The 21,275-nt window shown below is 34.0% G+C and overlaps 1 protein-coding gene across 1 annotated transcript in view; it reads left to right on the forward strand.

Moving 5' to 3' along the window:
- The window catches only part of LOC139481367 (uncharacterized), a 41,161-nt gene extending 19,886 nt beyond the window's left edge, over positions 1-21,275 (forward strand). Inside the window, exons 2-3 of the mRNA XM_071264664.1 lie at positions 10,804-11,510; positions 21,050-21,275. Coding sequence (XP_071120765.1) covers positions 10,804-11,510; positions 21,050-21,217 — 875 coding nt within the window. The 3' untranslated portion in view covers positions 21,218-21,275. The remainder of the gene's footprint in view (positions 1-10,803; positions 11,511-21,049) is intronic.

The following is a 21,275-nucleotide window of genomic DNA, read 5'->3' on the forward strand; positions in this document are numbered from 1 at the left end:
TTCTGGCTCTTGTGCACAATTAAGGCAAATTAAGTCTGGGAAAAAGAAACTGATAATCCAAATCAAGATAAAGTCAGATGGTAATTTTACATTGTTCTTTTGTTTTGAGAAAAGTAGGTTAATGAATATGATAATTCAGTATTTTAGCATATGTGGGTGGACAACAGGATAAAGTCAACCGGTAGTTTTATATTGTTCATTTGTTTTGAGAAAAAATAGGTTAAGGATACACTAAAATATATATATATAAAATCATTTAATACTGTATCACACGAGACCAAAAGTACTCTTACAATGTAGGACTCGTGTCCCATATCTATAATACATGCATTTAGCATATAATAGCCTGTGCAAATTAAAATAAGTGCTTGGTTGCAGTTCTTTTCTTTTGATTGCATCATCAGACTATTATTATCTGTAAAGTAGTTACATTTCCACATAAAGCATTTCTCCTTAACTCTTCAACACAATAGTTATCAATATCTATATATTCTTATTACAAGTTACATTTATATAGACTTGTTATCTATACTGTAAAATATTGATTACATATTTTTTTATTTTTCTGTATAAAGAAAAGGTAAAGTCCATCTTCCTACTTTTATAAATGATATTATTGATAAATCAGTTTAGTGCCATTATCGACAAAAATAATAATAGACCAAAACACATGAAGCACATGATTTACAAAGAAAGGTTTGATTTCTATCGGACTAATGAACAGAAAAAAACTATTTTTAGAAGGCCATGCTACTACCATCAATTTGGAGTTAATTATATTGAAAATATCGAACCATTTCCAAAAATAAAAAATTGCCAGTAGAATGTTACTTGTTCATATTTTAAGCATTTTAGTTTTTGAATTAATAAATTAATTTGTCTTCTCTTGAATGTTTTTGCAATTTTTGCTAACATGATTTCAATGACGATGTTTTGAGAGTTTCTCATGACTTTATTTTTTTTGTCATGTAGAAATATTTCTGTTGCTTTTACACTATATAAATATTCTTGCTCTTAGAGCAAGACTTTTTAAAGGTAGAATTGAGGTCATCTCTTGAACATTTAACAGTTGTCTTTGTGATATAGTCGTTACGGAATATCTGTTATCACAACGAACATGTTTCATTTATCGTATCTGCAATCCGTCTCCTTCTGTCACCGAGTTCGTTTAATCATAGGTAATTGTTCGTATGGTCTCTTGTTGCTCAATTTTGAGATGTCTGGCGTCTGTGAATTACTTATGATTAGTTCCTCATGTTTACAAATGTGGTGCCATGAATAAAAGGTGCAAGTTTATTAAGTGTGAATTTAGTACCTGTAACATTTGGGTACGATATTGTTTATAGTAGCCTTGTCATCTGTTTGAACTTTTCTCTGTTTTTTGCCGGTGTACAAAATTATGCATTTGAAGAAGTTGAATTTAATTGTGATTGTTTGTGTTTTCTTTTTTAAATATATGAGTTAAATTGGTCAAGCATCAGTGGCGGATCCAGAACTTTTTTGTAAAGGGGGGGGGGGACGCTGACTGACATAAGGGGGCCCGCTCCAGTCACGTTTCATTGATTCCCTATTTTTTATTTTTTTCCCACGAAAGGGGGGCCTGCCCCCCTGGATCCGCCTATAATCATCGACACCGATATAGCTTTGAAAGTCTTTTCAGAACGAATAACCTTTAACATACTAGTATAACATATTACTTGCTAAAATAATTTTCTGTAACATATCTATTAAAATGGAATTTACTTTCAAAACTGATCTTAAATCTGACAGAGGGTATACGGCGTATCTCTCTTTGTTTTTATAAATTTTCAGTAATAATAATCCTTTTTTTGGTTATTTAAAATTTTCAAACAAAATCATATTATTTGCAACGCAAAATGCTTTATATAAAATCTATTGAAAATTTTGCCTACAACAAATTCCTCGTGTTTCGAAAACTGGATCAAGGAATACTTTGAAGTAAAGCAGCAGACAATAGAACTATAAACACAACCAAAGCAATATTCAAATTATGTGAAAATTTATGATATTAGTCTGGTTATAATTTTTACTGACGGCCATAGTCCCTAGACACGCAATTCATACTTTCCAATTCCACAAAATGAACACTGTCTGCAAATTGATTAATGTTCAAGGGCGGACAAAATGGTGACTGACAAGCTATCTGATTTCCTGATTGTCATTGAAAGAAATTTTTGGATAACTTGACAACCAAATTAAAGAGGCTCGAAACGGGGTTTTGTTCCACATCAATAGATATTTTCTATAATAAATGTGTTGGGTCAAAATGTATTAGTCTTAAAATACAGTATAGTAACTGTTACGTCATGAATAAATGTTAGAACTGAAATGGGCAATTATTTTGAAAATTTCAAACTAAACCCTGACGATTTGAACAAGACACTTGTGCGGACAACTGTCTATTGCTGCAGACAATAGTTAATGCTGACCTATTGATGTCATTTGTTTATCGGTTTATGTCTCATTGACGTATACTGCCATCTTCATGGTTCATAAAACTAAAAGCCTTATATTTCTTAAAAAAAATCAAGTGAGCAAATTTAGGATTACAGTTAATATAATTCATGTTCCTTGTTTTGAAAACTACATTACAGGGTATACTTGTATATGATAAAATGCATACTCTGTCAACACACCCGGTCCAGCCCTCTTTTGTGAAATATCCGATGTTTTTACTTCTTTTAATGTTTGTTTTACGCTAAGAATGTTTTTTTTAAAGGGAAAAGATAACAAGGAGCATTCAAAAGACAATTTTATAAGTGGGTGACTGACATCGCCGTACTTCTTGAAAAATAGAACTAGTAGATACTATGAAAGGTGGGAGACCTTTATGGCTGTTCATTATTAAAACAGTTGCTTCATGGTCGTAAGAGGCTAAAGAAATAGCTTACACATATCTCAACTGTTTTTTCTTATAATTTGGTTGACAATAAAGCTGCACATATTTAGAATGGGTTTTTTTCCTGGATTTAACTCCATCAGGATCGCTTAATTCCAAACATTCGAAAGCAAAGAATATAACACCTAAACATGTAATGAACTGTATGACATACAAATTCAAAGGACACTTCTGTCATTTACCTATTTTGTAAATACCTATTAAATACCTCAAGAATCAATTTTCATATTTGTTCCAACAAGCTTCTGTGCCTTGATTTTCAGGAATCCATTGACATATTTGTTCTTACAAGCTTTTGTGCCTTGATCTTCAAGATTCCCTTGACATGTTTGTTTTAATAAGCTATTTTACATTAATTCTCAGGATTCAACTGACACTTTTGTACTACCTTTCTTTTGTCTCTTGAATCTCTTGATGCCATTGACATTTTTTCCTCTCTATCTTTTGTTCCTTGCGTCTTAAAATTCCACTAAGACGATGTCCTCTTAATCTTTTGATCCTTATATCTCAAGATTCATTGACACATCTGTCCCCTCTAAACTTTTGTTTCTTGTTTCTTAAGATTTCGCTGACACGTCTGTCCTCTCTTATTTTGTTAATTTTCTCTCAAGATTATAGTGAGACACCTCTCCTATATGATTGTGAAGATTCTGTCGTCGCTTCTGTCGTCTCTACAGCCGTCTGCTACTTGGAACTTTGATTTCTCCAAATCTGTAGATGTCAGTTCCTTGATACCTTTATTTCACAGAAACTTTAGCGTTCTTTTCCATTTATACTTTAATTTCACAAAAAGTTGAGCTTTTTGTTTTTAAATAATTTAATTACACCGATACTCCTTCCTTCTATCATTTGATACTACTTTAAATTAACATATCTGCAGCCTTCTGTTTCTTAATACTTTGATTTCACAGAAACTTCAGCATTCTGTTCCTTGATAATTAATTGCACCGAAACTCTAGCCTTCTGATCGTTAATAATTGACTGCACACAAACTCCAGCCATCTGATCTTTGATAAATGATTGCACAGAACTTTAGCATTCTGTTCATTCGTACTTTATTTTACAGAAACTTCAGCATTTTGTTCATTCGCACTTTGTTCCACAGAAACTTCAACATTTTCTTCCTTCATACTTTGTTCCACAGAAACTTCAACATACTCTTCCTTCATACTTTGTTTCACAGAGACTTCAGCATTCTGTTCCTTCATACTTTGTTTCACAAAAACTTCAGTATACTGTTCCTACATACTTTGTTTCACGGAAACTCAATCATACTGTTCCTTGGTACTTTGTTTCACAGAAACTCCAGCCTTCTGATCTTTGATAATTGATTGCACAGAACTTCAGCATTCTGTTTCTTGATACTTTGTTTCACAGAAACTATATTCATCTGTTCCCTGATAATTTTGCACAGAAACTCCAGCCTTCTGATCTTTGATAATTATTTGCACAGAAATTCAAGCATTCTGTTCCTTGGTACTTTGTTTACAGAAACTCTAGCCATCTGAACTTTGATAATTGATTGCACAGAACTTCAGCATTCTGTTCATTGGTACTTATTTCATAGAAACTCAAGCATTTTGATCTTTGATAATTGATTGCACAGAAACTCCAGCCTTTTAATCTTTGATAATTGTTTGCACAGAAATTCAGCATTCTGGTCCTTGATACTTTGTTTCACAAAATTCTAGTCATCTGTTCCCTGATATTTAATTGCACAGACTTCTGATCTTTGATAATTGATTGCACAGAACTTCAGCATTCTGTTCCTTGGTACTTTGTTTCATAGAAACTCAAGCAGTATGTTCCTTGATGATTAATTGCACAGAAACTCCAGCATTCTGTTCTTTGATACTTTGTTTCATAGAAACTCAAGCAGTATGTTCCTTGATGATTACTTGGACAGAAACTCCAGCATTCTGTTCCTTGATACTTTGATTTTAGGAAACTGCAGCTTTCTGTTCCTTGATTTTTAGGATTATATAGAAACTGCAGCTTTCTGTTCCTTGTTACTTTGATTTCACAGAAACGTCAGCCTGATGTTCTCTATACTTTGATTTCATAAAAACTTCAGTATACTGTTCCTACATACTTTGTTTCATGGAAACTCAATCATTCTGTTCCTTCATACTTTGTTTCACAGAAACTCAAGCATTATGTTCCTTGGTACTTTGTTTCACAGAAACTCAAGCATTCTGATCTTTGATAATTGATTTCACAGAAACTCAAGCATTCTGATCTTTAATAATTGATTGCACAGAACTTCAGCATTCTGTTCCTTGATACTTTGTATTATAGAAACTCAAGCATTCTTTTCCTTGATCCTTTGATTTTAGGAAACTGCTACTTTCTGTTCCTTGATTTTTAGGATTATATAGAAACTGCAGCTTTCTGTTCCTTGTTACTTTGATTTCACAGAAACGTCAGCCTGATGTTCTCTATACTTTGATTTCATAAAAACTTCAGTATACTGTTCCTACATACTTTGTTTCACGGAAACTCAATCATTCTGTTCCTTCATACTTTGTTTCACAGAAACCCAAGCATTATGTCCCTTGGTACTTTGTTTCACAGAAACTCAAGCATTCCGATCTTTGATAATTGATTGCACAGAAACTCCAGCCTTCTGATATTTGATAATTGATTGCACAGAACTTTAGCATTCTGTTCCTTGATACTTTGTTTCATAGAAACTCGAGCATTCTTTTCCTTGATTATTGATTGCACAGAACTTCAGCATTCTGTTCCTTGATACTTTGTTTATTAGAAACTCAAGCATTCTTTTCCTTCATCCTTTGGTTTTAGGAAACTGCAGCTTTCTGTTCCTTGTTACTTTGATTTCACAGAAACGTCAGCCTGATGTTCTCTATACTTTGATTTCATAAAAACTCCTGCTTTCTGTTCCTTAATACTATGAGTTCCACAGAAACTCCAGATTTCAGTTTTTTGATTCTTTGATGTTACAGAAACTCCAGCCTTCTAATCCTTTAAAGGTTTATTTCACATTAACTTTTTTTGTTCCTAGATACTTTGATTCACTTAAACTTTCTGGGTTTTTTTATCAATTAGACCTGTTCTTTGATACTTTCATTTCACATAATGTCTGCTTTCTGTTGCTTGATTTTGTATATGTCACAGATACTTATGACTCCTGTTCCTTTGGGCTTTATATATTAATGACACTCTTTTCCCGTGATTTATTCTTCCCGAGATATTTTTTGTCATTCAATTATAAAAAAAATATTTGCTGAAACAAGAGAAACAAATGTAAATTTCCTTTAAAAATAACTATGTGAAAAGACACTTTTAATTGCATTATATGATAATTATAATGTATAATTATAGTATTAATGAATGGGTGTTTTTATAATGGTCCTGTTATATGTCCAAGGTCTGTAATAATGGTAGAAGAAGTCTGTAATGGCTCGAGGCAACGCTGAGGGCCATTACAGACATCCGAGGCCATTACTACTGACCGAGGACATATAACAGGGCCATTATAAAAACACCAATGTCTTAATACATTTATTAACCAACTGAACAAAAGTGTATGTGTTGCTGCCAACTTCATGTACTCTCTTACTCTATTAATGACAGTTTAATTTGAAGAAAAAAAACAATTTGTACTTCACCATGATAAAGCTTTAAATATACCAAATATCCAAGATAGTAGGTTGTAAGAAGTTATGTTATGTGTTAAAAACGGGATGAACAGTGATCCCTTTATATGATTCTTTCATGTTGGTTGCTGGTTACTAAATTTAATAAAATACAAAAAGCTGTTATACTTCGAACTTAATTTTAATAACTTTATTAAAAACCATAACTGGGCTTAATACAGACAAACTGGGCATTAATACAGGGCCATTACAGAAAATCAGGGCCATTACAGAAAAACAGGGCCATTACAGACAAACAGGGTCATTACAGAAAAACAAGGCCATTACAGAAAATATATAATTTTTAATAAACAGTCATTTTTGGCAATAATGGCAATAATGTACTTAGTTGGTTAATAAAATGTGTTAAACAATTTAAAAGTATTCCTTCTGTTGAAAATTACTACTTATGCAATGCACTATTCTGCAGAAATCAACATTCAAATAAAACATTTTTTATTACGATATAAAAACTCCATTTGCAGATCATAATCTATTTGTGATGAAGTCGCCTTTCCTGTCTGAATGACGTAAAAGCTATATACATTTTAGTATGCTGAGATGACAACAAGTAATACGTGTTTAAATATTGTAAAAAAGATAATTAATTTTGTGCCTTTTACATATATGGTGAATTTTATCCTAAGTATATCCTAAGTATGCATTTTTCTGTCTTTAAGAGAACATTTTTTAATTCGTTGTATGGATATGTAATAAAAAATTATGATGAACAAATAACAATATTAAAGAATAAACAGTAGAAATGGTTGGTGAATTTAGCATCGTGAAAATCGAAGAATAACATCCTTAATAATACAGTGGTGCTGTTTATAGGGCCCATACATTTAGACATGATCCATGCAAACTTATTGATCAGTACATTAGCATCGATTCGGACAAAATACAAAACATTATAGTATAATAATTATGATAATATGGTGGACAACAGTTCGACCTCCATTATGTCCGTATGAACTCTATAATTTGATCATTGATAGCGATGTGCTTACCATGTCAATAATAAAAAATGTAAAAATTCAAAAGTGAAACTCGGGAAACTTATTTTGGAAGGTTATCAAGTTGTTGTCTTTGTTATAATACAATTACATAATCTGTTAATTTGTTAACACGCCATTTATTTACAGACAAAATATAGCATTAAAAAATACTGTTTCGACCTAATAACAAACGAAAACTTACTGAACAGATTGGATAAAATTTAAAGATAATTAGAAGTCTGGCATCAACGAATGGATATTTTGAGAATAGAAAATAAAGAGCTCATTAGAGATCAGGACATTACCTGGAATTACTAATATTAAAATGGTATTTTAAGCCAGGCAGAAAAGATGATTAAGCAATAGTCTCAAAATAGCAGCTCAGCATCATTATTTGAAATTAAATTTCAAGATCTATAGACCGAGGTTTTTGTTTTAAATTCATATTCAAAGAAATATACTGACTCATGATATAGCATTGTATAAACCCAGTACAATATTAGCTGGCATCAGATTTAATGTCATATTTGACAATTGTTTGACGAATGTTTTATGTTAGATCTGTAGATATTTATTTATGGGTCTTAAATGTTTATACAGGATTTGAGACTTTTTTTTATAAGAATGCCACGATTCCAGACGGTGTGTTCACGATGTTCGGAATCAGTTTAGTTTTGTTTTACTTGATAGATCTTAGGTGGGGTTTTCTATGAAGTCAACCGAGTGAGCCTTAAAAGACTGTCATAATAGTAAATGTTTGTCACCATGATATCTCGTTTAATCTACCATTTCCATTCAATGTATCTATACCAAGTAAGGAATATATATAGTAGTTTTTTTTTAAATCATAAGACTTTGCCAAGAATACTTTACCTTTACTACCTTCGTACATCTTTCCTAGTATTATAAAACTGCAATATTATCATATTATATAACTTCCTTCTCTGTCATTTTATCAGTTAGTAATAAATCTCGGATAGCTCTGGGGAAATCCAGCACTACCAATTTCTTGACCGATTTCATTGGTTTGCTTAAGCAATATCAAATTTATATTCTACTAATTCAAGAAATTTGATCCTAAGATTAGCTTATTTTATAACTGAAACGTGTTTACCGAATACTTCGTAATAACCTCTTTTTATATAACGGACTTGTTTTATGCCATCACAAAAAATAGAAAATCACAAGCATATTTAATATCTTTGGACGTACGTCCAAACGAACAGAACATCATTAAGGGTGAATTGTGTTTAAAATTTCCTTACTTTTAGGTTTCGACCGAAATCTTGACTTAGGTTGCAAATCACTAAGATCACTCTGAATTTGATGGTTCTTCTGTTCAGGTTTGATTCATGGTGTATTTATGCTGCTTGAGCTACCGAGGTGTTATGACTAACGCAACTCGAGAACATCAAATTAACAAACACCTTATAAAAGTTACTCAAGAAATATTTTGGTTTGCAATAAAATGAAGTTTCTTTGTATTATCCTGGAATCACACTTTAACTTAATTACCCGAAAATATTTAGATATAAAGAATGATCAAAATAGTAAAAATATTTTATTTACATTTATATAGAATGTTTTAAATATCACAATTCGGATGATCTATGTAAAATCTATACGACCTTCAGTTTGGACACATTGACAAATTGTTCTATCATTCCTGTATAGGTGGATAATATTTCGTAATGATTCCGTCACAACAAAGAGTTGCATCCTTTTATGACCTTGGTTGTCCTTGATGTAATTCGTCGTCTAGATGTATATTGTTTTGTTGACTAATTCGTCTGTAGTAAAAAGTTTAATTTAGAAATTGAATTATCTAATATCCATCGTATTGGAGAACCGGATTACCATAATTATACACTGCTCTTTTTTTCTGCAAGGCAAATGACTTCTACAACAGTACGCTGTGATATATAAATCACTCCCAGCGATATATATTATTTCATTCTATATACAAATAGAAGTAAATCTATATCAGCTACAACATAGACAGTGATCATTTTTATCTAACAACTAAACACTAACTAAAGGCTTATTAAAGCTTTGTTACTCGAATCTTTGTAATAACGATGGTAAAAACATTCGAAGTACATATGTAGTTAAGTTGAATAAACTGCTAAATAACCAAACATTTTGGAAACTATTTTCGCGAGCTATTTATTTAAAGGAAGGCAAATCGCGAAATAGAATCTTTGCAAATATGTTTCCGCTTTTTAAAACACATCAGCAAATTTAGAAAATGGCAAACATAACTATTGAACATTGTATGTAGCATAGAAGGCTGGGTAAGATTAAACGCCAAAAAAAAAAAAAACCACCCGAATGACTATAAATTTAAAAAATAACAAAAAAAAAATAAATGTGAAAATTAATTGCTAAACACAAACATACTTCCAACAACACTCACCAAAGAACAAACAAACAAACAATCACATGCCTGTTATATATATCCCTCTGAAATTCAGCCAGAGAAGAAGAACTGGGTCTTTCTTCATTATACTGAAAACCATAATTAAATTATGATAGAGTGTCCTTATAAACAATGTTATATTGCGGTTGTCTTACAAATGCTCCATGAAAGCTCTGTCTATAAAACTAAAATTACAACATACATTCTAGCAAACGTGCAGAAATAACCTAATTTTTATTCGAATTGGAACTGAAACAATGTAACTTTAAAAGTTTGGATATTTTATTTACCATGGAATAAGATTCTGTCGAGGCTTAACTGCATGAGATTTCAAAGACGTTTTTCTTGATTACGTTTGATTGTAAAACGACCTTAACCATGCAAACTAAAAAAAAAATGAGACCATATGGTCAGGTATGTTATTTTTGAGATCTATTTAGTAATTTAAATGGATTTTAACACAAGAGATACTTTATACCTTACGTTCATATTTTAGGAATATATAATACTATTATACCTTCTATAGATTTCAGAGAAATGTATATGGTTGTGTGATGTCACTTGCTGTTCGTCCATATTCAATAATTGTTCTTGACATAACTTGATATGATGTATTATGTCACTGACTGCCAGTGTTATATACAAAATATAGGACACTGCCTTCAGGCGTTTGCCCATTATAACTTAAAGTAATAATATTACTGAAATAACGTATTTGGGACTTGGTAGACGTTATAACTCAGTACTTTACTCCCAATCTTATTATTTGTGTGCATTCTAATACATTTTTAATTTTTAATTTTACAGAACACTCGTTTCCCTCTCAACACTACCAACTGGCTTTGGAATACCCAGTAACTACCACTAGTTTATCCAACAGTTTACCGGAAGTTATTGAAGTTCCGGAGTTGGAAAGGCCACCGGAACAACCAATTGAAGTGATCTCAATATACCCACCGGCTACGGCGGTGGGAGATAAGCCATTTAAAACGAAAAATGGCCATGGAACTATATTTCACCATAATGCGAATGGTGATCTATCGATGTCTTCGATAGAAACATCACCAAAGAAGATAAATGGTGATGTGTCAAAAGAGAGCTCCCCAAAGCGGGACTCCTTAAGTAGTAGCAAAACTAGCAAGGACAATTCGCCAAAAAGGGAAAGTAGAGCTAAACTACTTTCGAAAAGTATTCAAAAATCTTTTTCGACGTTTGGATTATATGCCAAGCGGAAACATGAGTCCTCTAAAAAAGACTTTAAAGAATTCATACCGATGCAAGAAACACATTCCAAACCCATTCTGAACAATGCTAAAGTTATTGTGTGTAATGGTAGCATTCAAAAACCTCCCGCTGACGGTCATCGGACCCCCTCCCGTTCATCTTCACCTCAACCAGGACCTAGTGGTAACGGTGTACGTAACCCTTCAAAACCAAAACGTGGACCAGGATGTCGCTATGAATTAGTTAACACATGCAGTAGTCCAGAAGTCGAAAGATGTGAAATTTCTGTGGTAAGATATATGTATGGCTAATTGTAGTTACTAGTATTTGGTTTAGGTCCAAGAAATCATATAGATATGTGTGGAATAAACCATTGTCTGTTAATGTTTTACATTACAGACATAATGTTATCAGTCCGTAATGCTGTTTCGTGCGTACAAGGCCGCTGTTCCCAACATTCTAAAATGTACATTTTCTTTTTTTGTTTAAGGTTCATCATAACAAATGGACAAATATGGTCGTATTTTCACCTCAAAAACTACTCTGTGTACAGACTTACCTGCGTTGTTTGGAAAATTTTAATGCCTAGCATCCACTAGATATATAAAAGTTAAATTCATTTTGTGTTTAAGAAAGATAACATTTTTCTTAGTTTTTGATGGGCATTTTTTTCCTTTCTTCAGAAGGTGCAAAAATAAACAAACACCTGAATTACTTTGATACTGTCCACTCACTGACTCAGATAAACTCTTTAACTCACCTATAGTTGTGAAGATACATGGTGTCAATGTCAATTAAGGACAATGAAAACAATACAAACCGGTTTTTTACCTGAGGGAGCATCTCAACTTAGTCGATTTTCACACCTTTTGCATGAAGGAAAAAAAATGCCCATCAAAATCCACAAGAGATTTTATCTTTCTGAAACACAAAATGCATTTAACTTTATTATATCTAGTGGATGCTAGGCATTGAAACTTTTCCAACTTTACAAGTAAGTCTGTACTCAGAGTAATTTTTGGCATGTAAATACAGCCATATTTGTCCGTTTGTTATGATGAACCTTAAATCAAACTTCATCTTTGATGTGTTGACCTCCAACACTTTAGAAAACAATCAGCCTATCAATACTAGTATAATGCATGTAAAGCACACACCATCATACTCTCAATTAACTTTCCATATTTATTAGGTTTTTAATAAATTTTCACTTGATAAATTTTGTACCTTTACAAAAATCAAGGCTAAAATTCCCTCAGACAAGGTTAGCTTGAGATGCTTTTATGAATCTTCCTGGAACCTTTATGTTATACTATCTCTCTATTTATATATTCATATTTGACTTTCATAAGTGTTTCCATTTACTGGTAACTTGAATTCATATAAAAGCAACTTTGATGTCTAGTGCTGAAAGCGATTTTAAAATATACGTGAAATACATTCAAGTCTGTTTATTAGGATTTCTAATTTTCCTAGACAACCCTGACAAACAAAAATCAGATCAAGACATGCGAACATGTAAACATACTATTTCAAAACACTCACAGTTAGCAACAACTCCTTTACAACTGTGTCAGTGCATATCCCATTAATATTTTATATATTCATATCATTAGTGTGCAAAATGCTAGTTTTTCGTTTAAGTTCCCATGTAAAGTATAAGACTTGATTCATTAGTGTTCTTGTAAGCAACAACCCTTGGTTTATTAGTGTTCTTGTAATAAGCAACAACCCTTTGTTCATAAGTTATCTTGTAAGCAACAACCATTGATTACTAGTTTTCTCGTAAGCAACAACCGTTGGGTCACAAGTTGGAAATGCTAGCCATATGGTATCAACTGGGAGAAATATGATCTATATGCAAGCGCTGCTGAACGGTTCATACAGCAAACTCAGATGATGTTTCTTTTTTCTTGGAAAGATATACATCTGTTGATGGACGAATTGTAGACAATTGGGAACTGCAACACCGTATGGCTGCAATGACAAAATTGATGGTATAGGTATTCTATCTAGTCCTTCGTGTAACTCGGTGAATGTGATGTATATTTTCAACTCGACTCCTCGACGTAGACGCAGTCATGGTCATCGTCATTATACATCACCTTCTCTGCATGATGTCTCTATTAATGACTTGCTGTCATTCATACAAAAGCCGTTAGGTATTCATCACATTCGCACGAAACTTTATTCATTACCCCTTTCAAAACTTCATTCTCTGTTCAATGTATGTTTGGAATCCACTGTTACAAACCCTCATTCAAACCAATACAAACTTCAAGCTATAATTTCGGATATTGCAAGTCACAGACTTTTCAAGCCAGTTCGCATTGGAAAAGATGAAAAAGAGAAAAGATCTTTTCTAAATCTTTCCTTTGCCAACAAAGGTCTCGATGGCGTTAACCTCGGCAATATCCTTCATCATAAATTGGTTCAATCGAAAATACCTCCTTATTTCAAAGACCAGTCTGTACCAATAATTTCTTATACCTATACCAAACCTATTGCAACTAAAATTTTCAATTATAAACGCGTTTTGCAGAATCTCGATATTGACGACTTCAAGTCTAAACCTCCTGATTGCACTTGTGCTAATTCCCAATTCATATATAATCCTGCTGGCCACGTTATTACCGGTGACCTCAACATTGTTAATAACACTTCTCTACGAAATGTGTTATCGAAAGGTCCGAAATATCGTGAGCCTAAATCCATCAATTGGAAATACAATTTCAAAATTTTGATGGACTCAGTCGAGGATTATGCCAGGCAATGGGCTAAACGTGAAAAGGAAGACGTAGACACTCTATCCGAATGGATTAAGGCAGTGAGGTCGTTAATACAAATCAGAATCAAGAAACTGAATGGGTCCATCAATGCCCATGCTACGTCAATCTTTAAAGACCCAAATGTTGCAAAACACCTATCTTACCTCCATGACAAATATGTTGTTGTCCCCGCAGATAAAGCCCCAAACAACATCGTTTTTGTATGTAAAACTCATTACATTAACTGCTTGATAAACGAATTAGGTATTGACAATTCACTTGGAAACTCAACATATACCCTCACAACACTTACCAAAGAGGAAATCCTGGATAATCATAGGTCTGTTCTGTGTTCCTTTGGAATTTCAACCAAAGATGAAGAACTGGATCTGCCATCACTGTATTGGATACCTAAACTACATAAGTGTCCTTACAAACAACGGTATATTGCTGGGTCTTCCAAGTGCTCCACAAAACCTCTTTCTAAATTATAAACATCTATTTTATCAGCAATTAAAGACGGGCTTCAAAGTTATTGTGAAACTGCCTATTCTAGAGGGGGCGTGAATCAGATGTGGATACTTAAAAATTCCAAAGATCTTTTAGAGTTCATACAATCTAACTCTCTGTCATCTTGTAACAGTATTAAAACATTTGACTTTTCTACTCTGTACACTAGTATTCCACATTCCAAACTAAAAGACAAATTGAAAGAGTTGGTATTGCTTTGCTTCGTAAAACAGAATGGCCAACGTAGATACAAGTATCTTATCTTAGGAAGGGATAAATCCTACTTTGTAAAGGATCACTCTGATTCGAACAAAAAATTCTGTGAAACTGATATTATCAAGATGCTTGATTTCTTGATTGACAACATATTTGTTACGTTCGGAGGACGTGTTTTTCAACAGACTGTCGGCATTCCAATGGGAACAAACTGTGCCCCTCTACTTGCCGACTTGTTTCTTTATTATTATGAGGCTGACTTCATGCAGGAACTTCTTAGGAAGAAAGATAAGAAGTTAGCACTATCCTTTAACTCTACTTTTCGCTATATAGATGATGTTCTTTCATTAAATAATTCAAAATTTGGTGACTATGTGGAACGCATCTATCCAATCGAGCTAGAGATAAAGGATACTACAGATACAGTTAAGTCGGCCTCATATCTTGACTTACATCTAGAAATTGACAATGAGGGTCGGTTGAAAACAAAACTTTACGACAAAAAAGATGATTTCAGCTTTCCAATTGTGAACTTTCCATTTCTAAGTAGCAACATTCCAGCAGCACCTGCATACGGGGTATATATCTCCCAATTGATACGATATTCCCGTGCTTGCATTTCCTATCATGATTTTCTTGATAGAGGGTTGCTGCTCACAAGAAAGCTATTAAACCAAGAGTTCCAAATGGTGAAGTTGAAATCATCCCTTCGTAAATTTTACGGACGCCATCACGAGTTGGTTGGCCGTTATGGAATAACCGTATCACAAATGATATCGGATATGTTCCTTACGTCGTAACTACAATCCCCTTCCCTTTCCTGAATGTGACCTACCGAATTAGACTATTTACCGGATTTGTTATCACATAAGCAACACGACGGGTGCCGCATGTGGAGCAGGATCTGCTTACCCTTCCGGAGCACCTGAGATCACCCCTAGTTTTTGGTGGGGTTCGTGTTGTTTATTCTTTAGTTTTCCATGTTGTGTCATGTTTACTATTGTTTTTCTGTTTGTCTTTTTCATTTTTAGCCATGGCGTTGTCAGTTTGTTTTAGATTTATGAGTTTGACTGTCCCTTTGGTATCTTTCGTCCCTCTTTTATCACACTTGATATATCAGATAGTGCAAAGATCATGTGTATTTGTATTTATTCTGCAATCAAGCTTTCTTCTATACTTATACAGGTGTACAGATAACATAAATCAATATACATATACTACTACATGTATACATATAAAGTCTCCTGGTATCCTGTTTCTTATGCTAGCGAACAGTTATGTCAAATTACTTGCTTGGTTTTGGTGACTTTATAATCCTCTGTAATAGAAGACAGTGGTTCTGTACAAACCAATGGTGCTGCTTAAGTTCTTTGAAACCCCAGGCCATTTGCCTAAGTGTCTGTTGAACATCCTCTCTAAACTACATGTATACGTATAAAGTCTCCTGGTATCCTGTTTCTTATGCTAGCGAACAGTTATGTCAAATTACTTGTTTGGTTTTGGTACTTTATAATCCTCTGTAATAGAAGACAGTGGTTCTGTACAAACCAATGGTGCTGCTTAAATTCTTTGAAACCCCAGGCCATCTGCCTAAGTGTCTGTTGAACATCCTCTCTAAACTACATGTATACGTATAAAGTCTCCTGGTATCCTGTTTCTTATGCTAGCGAACAGTTATGTCAAATTACTTGTTTGGTTTTGGTGACTTTATAATCCTCTGTAATAGAAGACAGTGGTTCTGTACAAACCAATGGTGCTGCTTAAATTCTTTGAAACCCCAGGCCATTTGCCTAAGTGTCTGTTGAACATCCTCTCTTAACTTTTAAATTCGGTAAGAGGTATTTAGTTCATCAAAACAATATCATTAGTTATAGTCCATGCTGATATCACCATGCCTTGTACTTCCAAGGTAAACCAGACGTGTCAAAAATGTCCATCCACTTTCCTGTCTGTGATACCATCTCATCTACACTTTCTGTCGTTCAAGGAGTCTCCAAACCACTTGCACAAGCTTATGACCGGTTTCTCTATGATTGTTTGAATGATGTCTCCTCCAATTCTGATCTTTCTGTTCTGCACCTTTCTTTCTTTGATATCAGACTCCTTCACTTTGAAGGCTTGACCTTCATGCGTTGCCAGTTTATAAGCTCATCCAGATCTTGTAGCATCCACTATCTTTCAAGGACTGACTTTGATGTTATTGTCATGTCATTCATGAATGATCTTCGTTTTGTTAAAACGCATGTATGTTTGAGAGATTTGAATTAAACCACTCATGTGGTAACCGATATCTTCTACATATCACTTTGATAAAACTCCATACTTGTTTTGCGAGATTTGGATAGATCTTGTAAACTCTTCATGGAATACCGAGTCTCCATGGAGTCTCCAAACCACTTACCCAAGCTTATGACCGGTTTCTCTATGATTGTTGGAATGATGTCTCCTCCAATTCTGATCTTTCTGTTCTGCACCTTTCTTTCTTTAATATCAGACTCCTTCACTTTGAAGGCTTGACCTTCATGCGTTGCCAGTTTATAAGCTCACCCAGATCTTGTAGCATCCACTAGCTTTCAAGGACTGACTTTGATGTTATTGTCATGTCATTCATGAATGATCTTCGTTTTGTTAAAACGCATGTATGTTTGAGAGATCTGAATTAAACCACTCATGTGGTAACCGATATCTTCTCCATATCACTTTGATAAATCTCCAAACTTGTTTTGCGAGGTTTGGATAGATCTTATAAACTCTTCATGGAATACCGAGTCTCCATGGAGTCTCCAAACCACTTACCCAAGCTTATGACCGGTTTCTCTATGATTGTTAGAATGATGTCTCCTCCAATTCTGATCTTTCTGTGCTGCACCTTTCTTTCTTTAATATCAGACTCCTTCACTTTGAAGGCTTGACCTTCATGCGTTACCAGTTTATAAGCTCACCCAGATCTTGTAGCATCCACTAGCTTTCAAGGACTGGCTTTGCTGTTATTGTCATGTCATTCATGAATGCTCTTGTCAGTGACTGACTGACCCCCGAACGACATAAAAGGTCCTCTGCTCAACTTCTCTGCTTATTTTACGAGTAGATTCATTGCTGCATAGAATAAAACTACTGATATGTTACATCCTGTAACGATTCCCACTGCTAGCCTTTGTCATATGTTGTGTAGTCTGCAACTGTAAACATCCTTATAAAGTTAGTGAAATAGTGCTGAAGCATTTCTCTAACCTTGCCAGGTATGTACACTGTACGGTAGTTGTCGTTTGTTTATGTGATTTATACGTGTTTCTCGTTTCTCGTTTTTTATATAGATTAGACCGTTGGTTTACCAGTTTGAATGGTTTTACACTAGTAATTTTGGGGCCCTTTACAGCTTATTGTTTGGTGTGAGCCAAGGCTCCGTGTTGAAGGCCGTACATTGACCTATAATGGTTAACTTTTATAAATTTATTGTTATTTGGATGGAGAGTTGTCTCATTGGCACTCACACCACATCTTCCTATATCTATGTGATATTTTTTCATGGTTAAGTCTACTAGCTTGTGTGGTATATTTCCGTAAGCGTTTACCAGGTCTAACCATAGGACAGTCAAATTGCATTTATTGCCTTTGGCTTCCTGGATAATCTTTGTTAAAATGCATGTATGTTTGAGACACCAGGTACTCCTGGTACATCAATTTTCATAACTGAGGTATCAATATAGTTGTTCTCAAGCATATATGTTGTAACCCATTTTGCCAGGATTGCAAGACAAACCTTTCCTTCAACGTTGAGAATTGATATGGTCTGAAACTGTTTCAGCTCTTTAGAGTCTTCCTCCTTTGGAATAAAACAACCTTCTGATTTTAACCACTCATCTGGTAACCGATATCTTATCCACATTACTTTGATAAGTCTCCATACTTGTTTTGTGAGATTTAGATAGATCTTATAAACTCTGCATTGAATACCATTTGGTCCTGGCGCTGATGCTGCTCTCGCTTTTTTTTTAAAGCTGACATCACTTCATGAAGTTTGCGTTCTTACATATCAAACTCTATCGTTCGCTCACCTGGACCCATCAATCTGTGTTGGTCTCCAAGATCTTTTTCTCTGTCTGTATTACTGTTAGTATCTCTTTTGGGCAATCTTACCGGCATGATCTTTTATATCCAAGCAGTTTAAATACAAATCCAAATAGATTAGCTGTAAATTGTAATCTCTTTCTTGCTCTTTCCCTTCGGTTCTTTCTAAGGTTCTCTGCTCTCCTCAGTGTTTGTATTTTTTCCCAGTTGACACTTCTTAGCTCTCTTGATGCCGTTTGTCCATGTTCATCTGCTCTCTTGTAGAACTTTGCTAAGTTACGTTGTTCTCTCCTCAGTTTGGTAATTTCACTTACTCTTCGGTTCTCTTTCATGGCCTGACATTTACCTTTTTTCTGTTATTTAATTTCAAACATGTCTTTCTCATTACGTATATAATGGTACTGATTGCTTTAATCTTTCTGTCTATATCCTTTGTCAATGCTGATTGTAACACTAATGATGCATCTTCACCAAACTGGATCCACTCTTTCATTGAGGCTGTTGTTGGCCACTTAATCCGTGGTGTTGGTGGGTCTCCTTCATGTTCTTTATGTTTCTCTCCTTCCTATTAACTGATTCATTCCCAACTGATCATGAGCTGTGTTTTCTTCCATGACTCTCTCCTCTTGTATATAGAGGTGTTGAACACTATGGTGTGTTTCCTGGTTCATCTCCTCTCCCGTCTCATCAAGTTGTCCTTTGCGTCGTTCAAGAATTAGTGTCACTGAACAGCCCACCTTTGTCCGATGAATCTTAGGTCCATTCTCATTCTTACATTGCCGGTCTCGTGTTTCAGTTTCAGTTGTTTCCGTTGTCCCTCCTGTTGGTCGTTCGTCCTCCTTCGCTCTAGGACGACCATGGGGTTGTCTTATTACATGTCGATAGCAATGTTCTAGACTCTCCATTGCTGGAGTTATACTCAGGTGTGCCAAACCGTTGTATGCCTTGAAACCGGTCTTCACCGGTTGCCATCCAGAAGCTATTTAGTGTTTTTAAATATCAGCTATATTTATACTCCGCTCGAACCAAGAGTTGTAAAGGTACACTAAAGATCAACATATAGATGAAATATTACTTGTACAATTTTTCGTAATCTTAGAAGTTTTTTCCTAGATTAAACTACAACATTCAGAAATGCTGATCACCAAAAATCATGAACCATTACAGAAGTACATGATGAAAATATAAACTTTAACATGCAAAAAAGAGAGACGAAAGATGCTAGTGGGACATTCAAACTCATAAGTCAAAAATAAATTGCCAACGCAATGGCTAAAAAAAAAAGAATTTACCAACAGACAAACAAAATACACAAAATACACAAAACACAACATAGAAATATGAAGGGCAAGCAATACGAACCCCACCAAAAACTGTTGAAAATTGGATTAGAAAAAAATCGTATACAATTAGAAATACAAGAGGAAACATAGAGAATCCATAAACCATAATAAGTACTAGTACTAGTAGTTTGACTGCAAGATGTGTGATCATTGTTTTACCAAATAGTACAAAACCATACACTAACTCAGTAAATATATATACCTGTCCATGTCAGCATGTGCGCTATTTATATGCAACAGTGCAAATGGTACAAAATGATAATCATATACATGTACCGATTTTCTGTATCATACATAATAAGAAAATCTAGTTATAGCCTAATTACCAAAATTTATGAAAAAAATAGATGCATGAAATGTTAAAAATATCCAATAAGCAAAATGATAAGAATATACCATATAAATGTGCTTGTAAAGTAAACGTTGAAAAAACAATAATAAAAGATGGGGAAAATTCTGTCCATGAAATTTTGCAGGAATATACAAAATATATATATACATCTTGTATACTCATGTTTTTGTATTCCTGCAAAATTTCATATATAAATGATACTCATCTTCAATAGCATTTTTATTACACATACTACACAAACGTTCATTTCTGGCTATACTATAGTATCTATAGATATAATTGTGTTAAAATGATTTCAAATATATTATATGGATACCAAGAACAAAATCTGTGTTACGAGACCAACCTTCATCCCAACCTTCACCGGGTACGCTCGAGAAATTTACTGTAAAATTATGGTTTCAATGTCAATAAAATATAATTATTTCTCTACAAACTGAAACTTTATAACATCCGACTGTCTGCTAAAAATCAAATATTACACAAAGATCAAAGATATTGTTTTTCATAAATCTTGATTCTTATACAATAAACAATTACGATAGATTGTAATTATGGTATGTATTTTTCAGGAACCGACAGACCTGGAGCAGACAGACGCCCACGATGGTAGGCTGATACATAATGAGAAGGAACAAGCATCATTACGCGAGGCCGCTGACCGTGGCACAAAATTCATTGCTGTTATCGTGATCCTGTTGTTTATAACATTGGTTGTGCTGTTACTAACTTTTGCATGATCACACAAGTATATTGATAGCATTTTGTTACATTAAATAAATTATTATATAGATTCAA

Source organism: Mytilus edulis, chromosome 7, assembly GCF_963676685.1.
Source record: "Mytilus edulis chromosome 7, xbMytEdul2.2, whole genome shotgun sequence".
Lineage (NCBI taxonomy): Eukaryota > Metazoa > Mollusca > Bivalvia > Mytilida > Mytilidae > Mytilus > Mytilus edulis.